Raw genomic sequence first — 15,990 nt, 5'->3', positions numbered from 1 at the left:
CTGGCACTTATAATGATACGGCAGTGGATCTTCTTAAATTCTTTATTTTTTATCTTATAGGTACCATAAATTGATATGGGGACCTCATAAAATGGCTTCAGATGGCAGTCTTTCTGGAGTTCTAATTGCAGGTGGTGAAAATGGAAATATTATTCTGTATGATCCATCTAAAATTATTGCTGGAGAGAGTGAAGTTACAATTGCACAGAAAGACAAGCACACTGGGCCAGTAAGAGCTTTGGACGTTAATATTTTCCAGGTTAGATTTTTTTTGTTCAATATACACTGTCATGGATTAGTAAAATACTATAGGAAATGCTCTTCTCTTGTGATTTTTGCGGGAAAGTTGTATAGATATTTTTGCATATTTAAAAAAAGAAAACAATCTTTGATACTAATCATGATTTGACTGGAAATAATCTAAAAAATCTGATTTGTTTTTCACCATTTAGGCTATTTACTTTGTGTATTTTTCTGTTTAGACATTGAAATACAATTTTTTCATTTTCTTTCTAGTCAGTTTCACTTTTCAGTTCTCATGCATTACTCAGGGTTTTCATGGTTGCAGACAGATGTTTTGAAATTCCTCCCCAAAACTGTTTTCACTGAAATTTAAAAAACAACTACTAAATATTAGTTTTTAGGTTTTGTAACCCTTCCATTTTTGTATGTTGTTGCAAAATAAAGATAAAATGTTGGGGCCTGAAACTCATTGGCTTGACACAATTCTTAAAAGTAATAAAGACTTAATCACAGAGCTAATTTAATTCCATTACTAATAAGGATTTATCTCTCAAGATACAGCATCTTTTCTCATCCATGACTGTTCTGTGAGAATTCAGTTTGTTTCGATTTACTAAGTAGCATTTTTTCTTTTGGCACATGTTTTTACTAAGGCAGTAATTAGTTCAGTGAACTGTGTTTAAATTGCATTGTTTCTGTTCTTGTTTATTATGAAGTTGGAACCTGTTTTGCAACCAGCATTAGGGTATGAGCAAAATGCATTGATATAATAGTTATTTTCCCTCAAGTTCATTCTCCTCAGATCCCATTGTTATTATCTTGGCATTCCTCTTCCACCTGTAAAACTGTTTCAAATGCTTCTTTTAATCTAGGAAATGTTCTTATAGGCCTTGATCCTGTGAATGCTTACTCATGCATTTATCTTTACTCACATTTGGGATCCCATTGAAGTCAGTGGGATTAGTAACACAAATAGAATTAAGCACAAGCTTAATTGTTTACAGGTTTGGGGCATTAGTACAATGGAGTCATTTTGTGCAACCCCATTCTTTGTGAGTCCATTTTCTGCGTAAGAGTACTGCAGAAACCAAGAACACTGCCCTGGGAATTTAGGTCCAGCTTGCTGCAGAGTATAGGGAGTCTTGGCTAATAAATAGTATTAGAAATCTTAAGGATTCATGTACCTTCTCTAAAGTGCTCTTGTTGTGACAAGGGCTACATTCTGAGCTAATGTCAGTTGGCACAGCTCCATAGATTGGACCCACAGCATTTGGGAAGGTGAAGGCTGATGCCAGAAATACTCTCAATGTCCATTGGCATCTTTCTATTACAGACAAACCTTGTAGCATCAGGTGCTAATGAGTCTGAAATCTATATCTGGGACTTGAACAACTTTGCCACACCAATGACACCAGGAGCTAAGACCCAGGTACTGGAGTTATGTTTGTCAACTGATTTGAAGAATGCTGAAAAATATGCAGATTATTTAATTTATTTGAAATCTCATATAGTATTGAAGCAGTTCTAAGCACCAATCTCTGTTTTCAAAAACTTAATTTATATATTACAAATATTACCTTGAATGTAGTTAAGCCCTGGATAAACATCTGCTACTGTGAGATACATTCCTTAAACTAATTATGTAGATTTCTATTGGGGATAAGAATCGTACAAGTATGTTATTATATTACGTATATTGTATATATTTTGCTCCTGAACAATAAAATAACCCCCATTGGATGTTTGTTTTTCTGATTGTAAATTTATTGACTGTTAAGGCTAAAAGTGGAGATTTCTTTGCTTTGTTTTGAATATGATTCATTAATGGCTTCAATCTTTATGAAGCACTACAGGCAGGTTGTAATGAACACCAGTTTTGTGAAAATTGACTCTGAATTTACTGGAGACTTAAATTGCGTTCCAAGTAACCAACAATGACTCCATTTATAATGATGTTAATTGTGACTGTAGTGCTTACATGCAGTTTGTGTCCAGTTCTGAATTCTTTTGCACACCCAAACCTGCCAGTGAGGTTACAACACTTCACTCTTGTGTCAGCAGAACAACTTATCAGTTGTCACGCTTTCAGGTCTGAGTGAGCAAAATCCTATTGTTGTGCATTCCTTGTACTGTATTTTGTTTGGTTCCTAAGTGAGATTTTCTACCATAATAGTTGCAGAGACCTCTCAAGGGTTGACATTAGAGGCAGTTTTAACAAGAAAAGGCATGAAAGTTTGAGTTAGCTGTGGAATTAGCCAGTAATGACTCATCTTTTCATGAGGTAAGATTTTGCAGCAAGTTAAATCTGATGGGTCATTTTTGACCTGTCCCTAACTTTCATGGACGGAGTTGCATTTCAGTTCACCAATGGGTGTTAGAAAGCCAAGTCTCTCTAGTTTTTTCAGCGTGCTTTAAACATCCTTCACAGCTCCATGGAGGCTGTTTTTTGTAGTCTACTTTGGCATGTTCTTTTGTGTGTTTAAGTCTGAAGGATCTTTATGCTGCTGTGAAAGATGCAGATTAAAAAATAAGGTCTTAAACCTGGCTATTAATAGGTGGTAGTTTATTAGGCGATAGGTGTGACAGTTGTAGATATTCATATGGAATGTATCATCTTAATATCTAAGCACCGCTATTTAGCATGTGTTTTGTTTAAAGAAGACCTGGAGAAAAGAAGAAAATGTTAGTCTTCTGTCCTTTTTCCCCCTTCTCTGTGTTGTGTAAAGAAGGCCTGAAAGGTGCTTGTGGTATTGTGTATTTTAAGGTTTATTTTTCTCTATGTGAGTTTACATAGTTGTTAGTAGAAAAGCAGGTTTTATTTACCACGAAAGACTTTATGGTGACTGGAGAACTAGTGAATTTATTACATAATAGTTATTGAGAGAATGAAAGTTGAGTAGCAATCTGTGGTCAGGCTGTTTTAAAACACCCTGGTTTTAGCTTGTTTTTTGTTATCAAATTAGTCCAATGACTAATGAACATTTTGGAGACATGTTAAAGATCCATGCCCTTTGAAGTAAGGTGTGAGAGCTTGTAATGCACATGCTCTGAGACACCCAAGAAATCTTCTAACATAATCAGGGAAGACCAGACTTAACAATCCTAATAAAGTTAAAAAAAATAAGCAGAAAAGAATTAACACTCCAAACAAAAACAAAAAACTCCACCTTTCATTTTTCTATACGTCACAAAAGACCAATCAAGGGCACGAGTCCAATTTTTAAATACTTTTTTACGGGTCACTATTAAGCTCTTGGAGACAACAAACTTGCTCTGTCTTCCTCCATAGCTGGCTAATGCATCAAATTTATCACAGGCAGAAAGGAAGGAGGGGTGCAGATAGCCAGCCCATAGACAAAGCTACTGTATATTTAAATGCATGGGTTATAAAATTTCCTCGTGTCAATTTTATTTATTCAGGAAGGTAAAACAAACACATGGGCTATGAGGATTAGCTTTGAAAACTCGTAGTTTTAGCCAACTTATCTAATAAAAAAAAAATTGAGTTCTCTGTTGGAAAAAAAGATAATGTTGGGACGTGTTTTGTTTTCAATAGCCTCCAGAAGACATCAGCTGCATTGCATGGAACAGGCAAGTCCAGCACATCTTGGCATCTGCCAGTCCTAGTGGTCGTGCTACCGTGTGGGATCTGAGGAAGAATGAACCTATCATCAAAGTCAGCGACCACAGCAACCGGGTAATTTATTATGTTAAACTATCAAGAGCCTGTATTAATAATCATGATTAACTATTAGATGTATTTTTACCATAGTAAGACAAGTGACTGCACAGATTCTCATTAGACTCTTAAGTGACACAGGAACATGTCCCCATTTTATACTACCTGCTGTAGAATCTGTTAATTTTTAAAAGGGCTATAATTATATGCCAAAGGTGGATTATTACTTTAAATAATTAATTTTTGCAAATGATTCAATTAATATTGGCAGGGAAGGATTTTGGTAGGAAGTTTAGGGTTCAGGCAAGAGAAGGGGACATTATGTATTACTCAGCAGTGAGAAGTCACACTGGGTAAGTGATGCACACGATGCTGATAAATTCAGTATTGACCCATTCATGGCTGCAGTGGGAAGATTTTATTAAAATAGGCTGAAGTCCTGTCATCTGGAACAGTGTGTGTCTGAGAGGGAATAAAGCAGCTGATGCATTTACCAGTAGGTTTAAATAGTTTTACTTCCACAGTGAAGCTACTCCTGGAGGTTGACCTTGTGCCTTACAGCTCAGATGGAGGGTGCAAAGAACTCCAGCTCCCTTACTCTTCTGTACAGCAGCCAGGCACAGGTGCTCGGACTGCTCCCTGGCAAGACACTCCAGAGGTGTCAGCGGCAATGACCAACATCCCCAGTGCACTGGACAGAAGAGCAGGCTGCCTTGCTGTGGAAGGCGCATGATATTGGGGATGTAGAAATGGGAACATCCTCTTTGTCCCATGGAGAGCTCCCTGAAGCAGAATTCCTTCCAGGGCTCACCCTGGTGCACGGGCTGTGTCTCAGTAGCACAAGTGAATATTCCACATAAGGCTGACCACCCCCTGGTTGTTTGCAGCATGGTTGTCGCCATGTTTGTTCTAGGATACAAGAAAAACAAGGGGGTGAGGGATGAGGTAATATCTTCTATTGGACCAATTCCTGTTGGCGAGAGAGACAAGCTTTCTAGCTCCACAGGGCTCTTCTTCAGTCATACGGTTCACAGTTGCGGTATCTGGTTAAAGATTCATGTTTATAGTTAGGCATCTTACATTTATGAACAAGTTTATTAAAGGAAATTATTAATCAATGATTGCAAATATTTATATTGATAAATGATTTAAAGCATCTAAAACCTCTAAGAGGAACTAACAGTTTAAAAATATACCTAACAAACAAGTTCTTGCTTATTTGAGTTACTAATAATAACTTAGACTTCCAGTCTTAATCTGATTTACTTTTCACAATCTGCATTTTGCCAGTTTCTCAGCATAGCTTGTTTCACCTTTGAGTTCCAGCACAATGCTGTAGTGTTTGCAAGGGACTAGTTGCATGCTAACAAGTGGTTTTAATTAAAATCTATATATTCTAAATTTCATTAAAATATTTATGTAAAGGTTTTTCTGTATTTGTTGTATTAAAACACATGTTTTGGACATAAACCACATGAGTGTCCTTTTGATATAGCCTTTGAAACACTAAATTCAAGTAGCATTCCAGATGTTATTAAATCAATGTTTTGGGAGCTGGACTGGGAGCTTATTCCATTTGTCAGTTCTTTGCTTTGAAATAGAGGAGAGAATTTGGATCTAATCATGGTGTAACCTGGCCTATAGTCTAGTTCAGTGATTCCTAACCAGGAGTATGTGTGCCCGTGAGGGTACGCAGACGTCTTCTAAGGGGTACATCAACTCATCTAGATATTTGCCTAGTTTTACAACAGTCTACATAAAAACCTCTAATGAAGTCAGTACAAACAAAAATTTCGTATAGACAATGACTTGTTTATACTGCTCTATATACGATACACTGACATATAAGTACAATATTTATATTTCAATTGATTTATTTTATAGTTATATGGTAAAATGAGAACGTCAGCAATTTTTCAGTAATAGTGCACTGTGATACTTTTGTATTTTTGTGTCTGATTTTGTAAGCAAGTAGTTTTTAAGTGAGGTGAAGCTTGGGGTACGCAAGACAAATCAGATTCCTGAAAGGGGAACAGTTGTCTGGAAAGGTTGAGAGCCACTGGTCTAGTTACGGAAGAATACAGTCACGAAATGGGAATAAACAGGGCCACACTCAAGCCAGCATTCTCCGTGCTTCTGTTTTGGAGGGTTCCTTTTTTTTATAGCTCTGCTTAATTATCTTGTGGTCTAACACTACTTTATCTATCAGATGCACTGCTCAGACTTGGCATGGCACCCTGATGTGGCTACACAGATGGTCCTGGCTTCAGAAGATGACAGGTTGCCTGTAATTCAGATGTGGGATCTTAGATTTGCTTCTTCTCCTCTTCGTGTTTTGGAAAACCATACAAGGTATTTATGGCGGCTCGTCTGTAAATCTTGACTTTTCTTTATTGTTTAGCCATTTCCTCATTCTAATCTTGGTTTGTACACATTACTGTATTTTTACCCTCTATCAGTTGGTATAAATGCCATCTCAATTTTAAGCTCCAAGGCAGGTGCTTTAGCAGCTACTGTAATGCTTAATCTAGACCTTTAGTGATACGGCTAGCCTTTGTGCTCAGCAAACCTGTGCCAGTTGGCCACACTGGTTTTAAGGAGCTAGAACTGTGAAGAAGGTTTCTAGCTTTAATTTTTTTTTTGTAAAGTACAGTATGTTTCTAGCTGTTTCCTTTGAGAAGAAAGTCTCAAAAACTTAAACATATCTAAACCAATTGCAAGGGTGCAAAGGAAGAAGCAGCTGGGCTCTACTTCTGCCGGAGGGGTTGGGGAATCTAAAGATCCCCCACCCATACAAACACTAATACATGCTTTCTAATCCAAAACGAGTTGCGTAAATTTGGGGTGTATTCTAGTGAATCCTTTCACTAACGCTCCCCTAAAACCTTTTGGCTGACCTGGTGTACAGTGGTGTGAAAATGGTGGACAGGAGTTTACTGCATCTGAGGATGGAGGGCAGCAAAACACTGTGTTGCAAGCACTCCCTGAAAATGCCGATGTTGACTCTGCTAATGTTAACCCTTTAGTAATAAAAAGAAGATTGCCACAAGTATTATTCACAGTTCTTATCCTGCAATTTTCCGAGTCAGGTATTAGTGCGATATTTTATTCCCCAATCTACCTTTTGATATCCATGTTTTTTATCAATTGATATAGTATTTGGCTTTCAGGTACTTTGCTGGATTGTGCCCTAAGTCTGTGGCTACACTGTCATGACTCCTTGTGCGGAAAGTGGAAAAAATCTATTCCAATAAAACAAATGTTGGCAGCACCTTCTCTATTCTCTCAGCATAATGGGGGTGGCGAGGGACTTGGCATTTAATGATGAAGTGGCCAGGTAATCTAGATGCGTGCTAATGAAAGTGCCTCGTTAATCATCATGCATTTATATTAATATTTTCTTACTGTGGCTTTTCACACAGGGGTATTTTGACCATTGCTTGGAGTATGGCAGATCCTGAGCTGTTACTCAGCTGTGGAAAGGATGCTAAGATTCTCTGCTCTAACCCTAATACAGGGGAGGTATTGTATGCAACCCATTTTTAAAGGTCATAAACAGAGAAAGATTCTTTGCATTACATTTGTTGTGGAGAGTTGTGGAGAACATACCAACTTTGTACATAGATGACACAGTGATGTGAGCAAAATATTTTTTTAAGAGTCGTTAATATTTGTTTTACAATTTTCCCCTTCATACCAAAACTATGTTCTCTGATCCCAAACATTTTGTACACGCAACCCAACTGAGAAAAATTGGGTCAGTCTTATACAAAGGTGACCTCTTTAAAACCTGCGAGTGTTAGCTGCTACTGTCAGTCATATATATTATAAACCAGGACAGGACAAGACTTGTCACCTGCTCACTCTTAGGGTTCACTGAAGGGACACTGTCAGTTCAGTTTTATTCATTTCATCTGCCTCTGCTAAAAGTAGCTTTGTGAAGTGTACCTGTCTATGGGCTCTTGGTTTTTTGTCCATGGTTTCCTTGAGGTGTGTTTTTTGACACACCTGCTGTTCTTTGCAACCCAAAGAAATCATGAGTCAAAAATCTGGAGTCCGGTGATACATATGGGCAAGGGTGGAAGTGAGATAAAATACTTACCGGTACGGGGGCCAGTCTTGGGTGGAAGGGGCGGGGCTGGGCGTCAGCCAATGCTGCACTGGGCTGTGGCAGCAATTTAAAGGGCCCAGGGCTCTGGGCGCTGCTGCGGTAGCGGTGGCGGTGGCCAGGAGCCCTGGCCCCTTTTAAATTGCTGGGCTCCGGGGCAGCTGTCCTCCCCCACCCCATCAGCGGCCCTGGGGGGGTGCAAAAGGGGCAGCGACGTTAAAGCACTGCCGTGGCAGCACTTTAACGTCAGCTGTGTACGAGCCGGTAAGGCAGCCACTTCTTACTGGTGCGCTGTACCGGCCTACTTTCACCCCTGCATGTGGGAACCCTGAACCCTTTCCCTTGCACATGTGAAAACCTTTGTAGACCACACACCTGCTCACTACCTCCTTTGGTCCCAACAGAGTAGGGTATTTGAGAGGTCCTGCTTTCTTTGCCCCTACTCTAAGGAAGGCGTTTTTGAAGGTGTTGAGGCTTCCTGGCTATGGGTTTTTGACTTGATTTCATCCCTTCAGAGTTACACATGAGAACTCTGATTTGGGGGAGAAATCAAATTAGAATTGATTGTGTCATTTCTTACTCTACCGTTTAAATGGCAGTACCCTACTCTAATACAGATGTTTTTGTTCCTACATCTTTATGGCTCTGATTTGGCAAAGCACTTAATCACATGCTTAAAGTTAAGCAGGTGCGTAGTCCCACTGAAGTTAAGTATGTTTCACTGCTTTGTTGGATGGGAATTTATATGTCTCCCCTCCCCCCACTTTTTTTTTTAAGCTACAAGGCATTTTCAGCCAGACACTATTTTGTATTTGCTGTAGAAGTGGTAAGAATTAATGTCTGATTGTACTGATGGAAAATTAATAGAAGCTTTAATAATTACATTCCTTCCAGGTTTTTAACTGAACAACTTTTTAAAAGGGTGGGGATTCTTTATTCAGTAGACTTGAATCTTTGATTAAAATCTATGGGAAGTAAAGAGGTAGGTTTTTGCCCACCAGAGGGCTCCCATAGTTGCTATATGACACAAGAGAAACTCATTGAGTCATGGAAACATAGTTTTAAAATATGAATATATTTTCTTTAGCTGTTTGAAATGTGCCCTAACACCTTCCTATGGATGTTGCCATAATGCAAAAAGACCCAAAACTGCACAAAACAATGGTGAAAGTCAGCATAAGTAAACAGGCTTCTCTGAAGGTTCAGCTATACCTCATTCTTCCAATCATGCCCTCATGCCAAAGCAACCAGCCTTCTGCTGTGCCCTGATGGGCAGCAGACCATGGTTCTGTTGAATCAAAGTGGGAAGCCAAGGGTTCTCAGCTGAGAAACTTAGCATAATTTCCAATGGGATTTAGGCTCCTAAATCCCTTAGGGTTTTCTGAAAAATGTACCCTAAGTGACTAGCCCAGGGTTGCACAGGATGTCTGTGGCAGAGGTGGGCACAGAAGCCAGATCTCCGGAGTTGCATTCCAGCATCTTAACCACAAAACCATCATTTTTCTCTTGAAAGCCTTTAGCCACAGTTTTTACTCCCTCCTTGCTCTCGTCCCATGGAGATGATTTTAAAGCAGGACACCATAATCCTGTTTCAGAGTGTAGTTGCCCATCGTATGGACACAGGATCTTTAGTGACACATTAGCGTCTATAGTGTCGTTTGTTATGTTAATACTGTTTCATCAAACTCTCTTTTGGCACAGGTGTTGTATGAGCTTCCCACAAATACCCAGTGGTGCTTTGACGTTCAGTGGTGTCCCAGAAACCCTGCTCTCCTTTCAGCTGCTTCTTTTGATGGACGGATCAGCATTTACTCCATCATGGGAGGGAGCACAGATGGTTTGAGGCAGAAACAGGTAGACAAGGTATTGAAAAATGTGAAGTTAGAGAGGAAAATACTTAGTTCCATGTGACAAAATTTGAAAATGGCGGAAGCATTGACAGTCGAAGTAGTACGCTAGACTGTTGAATAATTATCATGTACAAATATGTATCTTACATTGAACACTGCAGGAAATGTGCAATCAGTTTCTTTCTCTTTAAAGCTCTCATCCTCCTTTGGGAATCTTGATCCATTTGGCACGGGACAGCCCCTTCCTCCGTTGCAGCTTCCACAGCAGACGACTCCTCAGAGCACTGTTCTACCATTAAAGAAGCCACCCAAATGGGTCCGACGGCCTGTGGGTGCATCGTTTTCAGTAAGTGAGAGGCCCTTTGTAGGCTACTGAGTGGCAAAATTGACTTTGCGATAACGTTTCTGATATATTCTCTGCAAGAAGTGTAGAAGGGGTTCCATATTGCATTACAACAGAGCTTCACTCATTTGCAATAATCACTGGAAGGTCCACTGTGGGGTACTGCGTTTTGCAGTTGGTAGCCAAGCGAATAAATACGTTCCAGAATAATTTTTATAGGTGCTGCATCATCATACACTTTGTTAATATAGTTTGCTATGTCTACTTTAGTTTTCAGTTATGAACTACACTTCATGGTAAAAAGAAAAGGAGTACTTGTGGCACCTTAGAGACTAACCAATTTATTTGAGCATAAGCTTTCGTGAGCTATAGCTCACTTCATCGGATGCATATGCTGTAGCTCACGAAAGCTTATGCTCAAATAAATTGGTTAGTCTCTAAGGTGCCACAAGTACTCCTTTTCTTTTTACCATGAAGTGTAACACGGCTGTTACTCTGAAACCTTCATAGTAAATACACTCTATGTTTAGTAACACCTTTGAAGTGTATGAGACCTCTCTGCTGTTAAGTCTTTGCTGAGAAGCAGGGTGAGAATGCCAAGTTTATTGACTTTTTCTTTTTTTTTTAAGGATTATTGAAGTCACAGGTTAACCAAGTGAGATTTAGCAAGGTTCCACTGTACTTTGAGAGCAGAGCCATCTGTTCTATAAGTACATTGTTCACTTACTTCTAAGTTACAGGGTTTTAAACTGAGAACTAGAATATGCCAGGTTTTTGTTCTCTCAGTGAACCCTGACTCAGAATAGATGTCTGTGCCAAAATACTGATCTAGTCTCAGCATAGTGTTATCTGATTCATAGGTTAAAGTGACATCTCCAGTAGGGTATAATTCATGTTGTTTTGGAAACAATTCATATATACTTCTAACTGTACTTTGGGATGTTGATTCCCATTATCTCATCCTAGTTCTCTATTAGCTAACTGAGAAATTTGGATTTGTGTGGGTTTTTTGTTTTATATTATACTGGCTTCATTTAGAGCCAAATTGGTTAACTTCTTTTTTTCTTCTTTTCCTATTATCCAAATCTTGGTTTTTTCTTGGCCACTTTTATTTCTGTCGCTCTAATCTGCCAGTTGTGTGCTGTCTAAGGTAGAGTTGCACATTTTTAGGCATATTTTCAGGTAGCACTTACCATGCCATATGTGTATGCATAATTTAATTATTTAACAATTATATTGTAGCAAAGGAGTGGGGTGGGCAAACTGCGGCCCGGTGGGTCACATCTGGCCCTCCAGACATTTTAATCCGGCCCTCGAGCTCCCACCGGGGAGCAGGGTACAGGGCTTGCCCCGCTCCGCGTGGCTCCTGGAAGCAGCGGCATGTCCCTCCTCTGGCTCCTATGCGTAGGGGCAGCCAGGGGGCTCCGCGCGCCGCCCCCGCAGCTCCCATTGGCCGGGAACTGCGGCCAGTGGGAGCTGCAGGGGCAGCACCTGTGGACAGGGCAGCACGCAGAGCTGCCTGGCCGTGCCTCCGTGTAGGAGCTGGATGGGGGGACATGCCACTGCTTCTGGGAGCCGCTTGAGGTAAGCGTCACACGGAGCCTGCACCCCTGCCCTTCTCCCATGCCCCAGCCCTGATCCCCCTCCTGCCCTCAGTCCCAGCCCAGAGCACCCTCTGCACCCTGAACCCCTCATTCCCAGCCCCACCCCAGAGCCCACACTCCCAGCTGGAGCCCTTCCCCGCCCTCCCTTACCTGAGTCTCCAATTCTGTGAGCATTCATGGCCCGCCATACAATTTCCATACCCAGATGTGGCTCTTGGGCCAAAAGTTTGTCCAGCCCTGTTGTAGCAGCACCAGAAGCCCCAATCAGGATTAGAGCCCTATTGTGCGAGATGTACAAATACACTGTCCATGTTCCTGGGAGCTTTCAGTCTGAGGCTGTGATCCTACAAACGTTTATGCAAATGAGTAACTTTACTCTTGTGTGTAGTCTCAGTGCGTTCAGTGGGACTACTCACATGTGTAAGTGTTTGCAGGATTGGGGCATTAGAATGAATCAAGAGAGAAAATGTGTGTGTAAGTAATATATAAAGTGTGTGTGTGTGTATAAATGTGTGTGCATTGTATAAATACGTTATATATGTAATATTTGGTACATTATTTATTAAATTACAGTTTGGAGGGAAGCTAGTTACATTTGAGAATATAAAGTCTCATCAACAAGGAGCTGAGCAGCAGCAGCACCACGTGTATGTGAGTCAAGTTGTCACCGAGAAAGAGTTTCTGAAACGTTCGGATCAGCTGCAAGAAGCTGTGCAGTCCGAAGGCTTCTTCAACTACTGTCAGAAAAAAATAGAAGCTGCCCAGACTGATTTTGAGAAAAATGTGTGGTCTTTCTTAAAGGTAATGTTTTTCAGATGTTTCTGAATTATTAAAGGATTCCCTAGCCTCTAAAAACCAATACTGAAAGTGGTTCTCAGTGCATAGTAAAACATTTTCAACAGAAGACACTGTGTAAAGATAATGAGGCAATTTCTAGTTTGTACAGTAGAATGAGATTAGATTCTGAAAATGGTATCAAATAATCCATGTACATGGTCAAAAGAGATTACTGATGGCAGGCCAAGGAATCTTTGAAATAGGTGTGCTTTAGTATCTGCTCTTAAAGCTGTTCTAGCAGAAGCAAAAGAGCTACAGATTCTGGGGAAGGTTTGACACCATTTGGCCTAGTGTTGGTAGGTCTTTATACTAGCCCAGGTAATGAGAGATTTCAGTTTTAGTATTTGGTAAGGTAAAATATAATAGGCTTTCTGTTATTAGTTATGACATTTTGTATTTTCAGAATAAGAACTAAATGGAAATTCAAGAGGTCCAGTTACTAGGCATAGCTATACTCAGAGGCCCAGGTCCTCGGAGTCCACAATTAAGTTCTCCCTTTTTAACACATTTTGCTTAATCATTGATTCCCAATAAATGATTACGCATGTCAGTTGAAATTACAACGGGGAAAATGAAATTAGGATTCAAAACATGCTTCTTTTGACTGTGAGTTGTTGGGTTTTTTTTAAGGTGAATTTTGAAGAAGATTCTCGTGGCAAATACCTTGAACTTTTGGGGTACAGGAAGGAAGACCTAGGGCAAAAGGTAAATCTGTTTGAAAGTTGTGTATTTATTAAGTATTTATACTGAGGAATATTTGGAAATATAAAATATTAGAGACAGGATCAGAAGTTTGAGGAGCTTATATTATTTGGCATATAGATGGAGAGTTGGAATGGCAGTAACAAAACAGAGCATGTGAGAGGACAGAACATTTTTCTGAGTAGTAGTATCTTGAGGATGCTTCCTGATAACTCAGTTAAAGTTGTATTATCCCAGGATGCAGTTATTATCCTATGTTAACTACTGTAATTCAATTACTATCCTATAAACTAGTGGTCTCCAACCTTTTTATGCCCAAGATCACTTTTTGAATCTAAGGGCAATCCAGGACCTAACCGCCTCTTCCCCGTGGCCCTGCCCCACTCACTCCATCCCCCGCCCCGTCCCTCACTCTCCCCCACCCTCATGCACTTTCACCAGGCTGGGGTAGGGGGTTGGGGTTCGGGAGGGGGTGCAGGCTTTGGGCTGGGGCCGAGGGGTTTGCAGTGTGGGAGGGGGCTCTGGGCTAAGCCTGGGGCAGGGGGTTGGGATGCAGGAGGGGGTGGGGATGCAAGCTCTAGGAGGGAGTTTGGGTGCAGGAGGAGGTATAGGGTGCTGGCTCTGGGAAGGAGGTCAGGGGTGGGGCAGGGGTTTGGGGTGCAGGAGGGGGTATGGGGCGCTGGCTCCAGGAGGGGGCTGGGTGTGGCCTCCTGCTGGGCAGCACTTACCTCTGGTGGCTCCCAGTCAGCAACTGGTGCAGTGAGGCTAAGGCAGGCTCCCTGCCTACCCTGGCCCCACAGTGCTCTCGGAAGGGGCCTACACGCCCCTGCGGTCCCTGTGGAGGGGGCACGTGGCTCTGCACACTGCCCCTCTCTGCAAGCTCTGCCCCCGCAGCACTCCTGGCCAATGGGAGCTGCAGGAGTGGTGTTTGCAGGCAGGAGCAGTGCGCAGAGAGAGACACCTGTCCCACCTCTCCAGGGCTGCGCTGGCCACTTCCGGGAGCAGGGTGGGGCCAGAGTCGGCGGGGAGCCTGCCTTAGCGGCAACCACACTGCACCACCGGAGCTTGCGATCGATCGATCGGTTGGTGACCACTGCTATGAACAGTACCCTCAGGTTATTTAAATACCACTAACTTGAAGACTTATTATTTAAGCACCAGCAGTGTGCTCATTGTTCAAGAAGGTCCAGAAAAACCACAGCATCTGTGAAATTTTTGTCTAGATACAAAACACCTGACGAGACCATGGAGACAGTTCTGTCTGGAGCTTTCTAGGGCAGTAGCAATATTTTTTAAGGTATAGATTCTCCTCTTGTTGTAGACACTCAGGTTAAATATTTAAAAGCGGTTGGCAGGATTTAGATACATCTATTCAGTTTAATAAATGTGTGTCTTATCCTCTAGACTGCTTTGAAAATCCGAACATCATTTTTTCCCTGTTAATAGGAATTACTCATGTATGTGGAGATGCAATTCAATGCAATTACACATGTATAGTACATAGTTAAAAAAACTAAACCCTCTTTTCAGTGTTAGATTAGCATAAAATACGAAGATTAATCCTTTTTTTGGATCTGGGTGGTAATAATTTTTAGGAAACAGAAACCCCCCTTCCTCCCCTCCCCCACCAAAAAAATACCCCCCCCCCCCGCCATCAATCAAAGCCATTTACATTCAGAAAGATAGATGTTTTCTCCACCTCTTGAACTAGCAATTTGCACTGTTTGGGTACAGTTCACCTCTTTCTAACCAAGAAAAACATCCTTATCTTGGAGTGACAGAGTTAAATCTGGTCTCCAGAAACAACCGTCGCCTAAATAGGATACAGGGGTAAGTCTACAGACCCACAGTTTTTCATTCATTTCATTCATGTTTAAAATTGGTGTCTGGTGCCTGTCATCAAGAAGACAGCAAGGCACTTCAGACCCTCAGACCTGTACTTTGATTAGGTGACAGTTCAAAAATGTCTATAAGTGTTAATGGTAAGGAATTTAGTGGTGTATGTAAGTGTGGTGGTATGGGACTTGATTGATCTTTTAGGTGAATTGATGTGCTTTGAAATAGAAAATGAGTTTTCTGTGTCAATGCTCTGCATCTTCATAGTATTTTCTGTGTCTCTGCTTACATGAATCCTTGAAATCTGATGTTAGGGCTGCCAACTTTCTGCTTGCACAAAACTGAACACACTTGCCCAGCCCCTTCTCCGAGGCCCTGCTCACTCCATCCTCCCCTCCCTCTGTTGCTTGCTCTCCCCACCCTCCCTCAGTCGCTCATTTTCACCAGGCTGGCTCAGGGGGCTGGGGTGTGGGAGGGGGTGAGGGCTCTGGCTGGGGGTGCGAGCTCTGGGGTGGGGCCAGTGATGAGGGGTTTGTGGTGCAGGAGCGGGCTCCTGGCTGAGGGTTGGAGCCGAGGGATTCGGAGTATAGGAGGGAGCTCCGGGCAGAGGCAGGAGGTTGGGGTGTGAGAGGAGGTACGGGCTCTGGGCTGGGGGGTGCAGGTTCTGGGGTGGGGCCAGAAATGAGGGGTTCATGGTGCGGGACGAGGTTCTGGGCTGGGGCACGGGGTTGGAGTGCAAGGTTAGCATGTGGAGCCCCCTGGCTGCACCTGCATGTAGGAGCCGGAAG

The 15,990-nt window shown here is 41.8% G+C and overlaps 1 protein-coding gene across 11 annotated transcripts in view; it reads left to right on the top strand.

Annotated features, from left to right (window-relative positions):
• The window catches only part of SEC31A (SEC31 homolog A, COPII component), a 69,737-nt gene that overhangs the window by 11,068 nt on the left and 42,679 nt on the right, over positions 1–15,990 (top strand). For 10 of the 11 annotated variants that reach the window (XM_073340520.2, XM_073340522.2, XM_073340521.2 and 7 more), the window contains exons 4-12: positions 61–259; positions 1,577–1,672; positions 3,800–3,940; positions 6,132–6,274; positions 7,345–7,444; positions 9,732–9,893; positions 10,074–10,226; positions 12,401–12,628; positions 13,295–13,369. In XM_073340520.2, the coding sequence (XP_073196621.1) occupies positions 61–259; positions 1,577–1,672; positions 3,800–3,940; positions 6,132–6,274; positions 7,345–7,444; positions 9,732–9,893; positions 10,074–10,226; positions 12,401–12,628; positions 13,295–13,369 (1,297 nt within the window). The remainder of the gene's footprint in view (positions 1–60; positions 260–1,576; positions 1,673–3,799; positions 3,941–6,131; positions 6,275–7,344; positions 7,445–9,731; positions 9,894–10,073; positions 10,227–12,400; positions 12,629–13,294; positions 13,370–15,990) is intronic. The other variant, XM_073340531.2, reaches the window with a different exon arrangement.

The sequence above is a fragment of the Lepidochelys kempii genome, chromosome 4 (genome assembly GCF_965140285.1).
Source record: "Lepidochelys kempii isolate rLepKem1 chromosome 4, rLepKem1.hap1, whole genome shotgun sequence".
Taxonomy (NCBI): domain Eukaryota; kingdom Metazoa; phylum Chordata; order Testudines; family Cheloniidae; genus Lepidochelys; species Lepidochelys kempii.
Note: the sequence above shows the minus strand (reverse complement) of the source record. Positions and strands in the feature narration are given on the sequence as shown.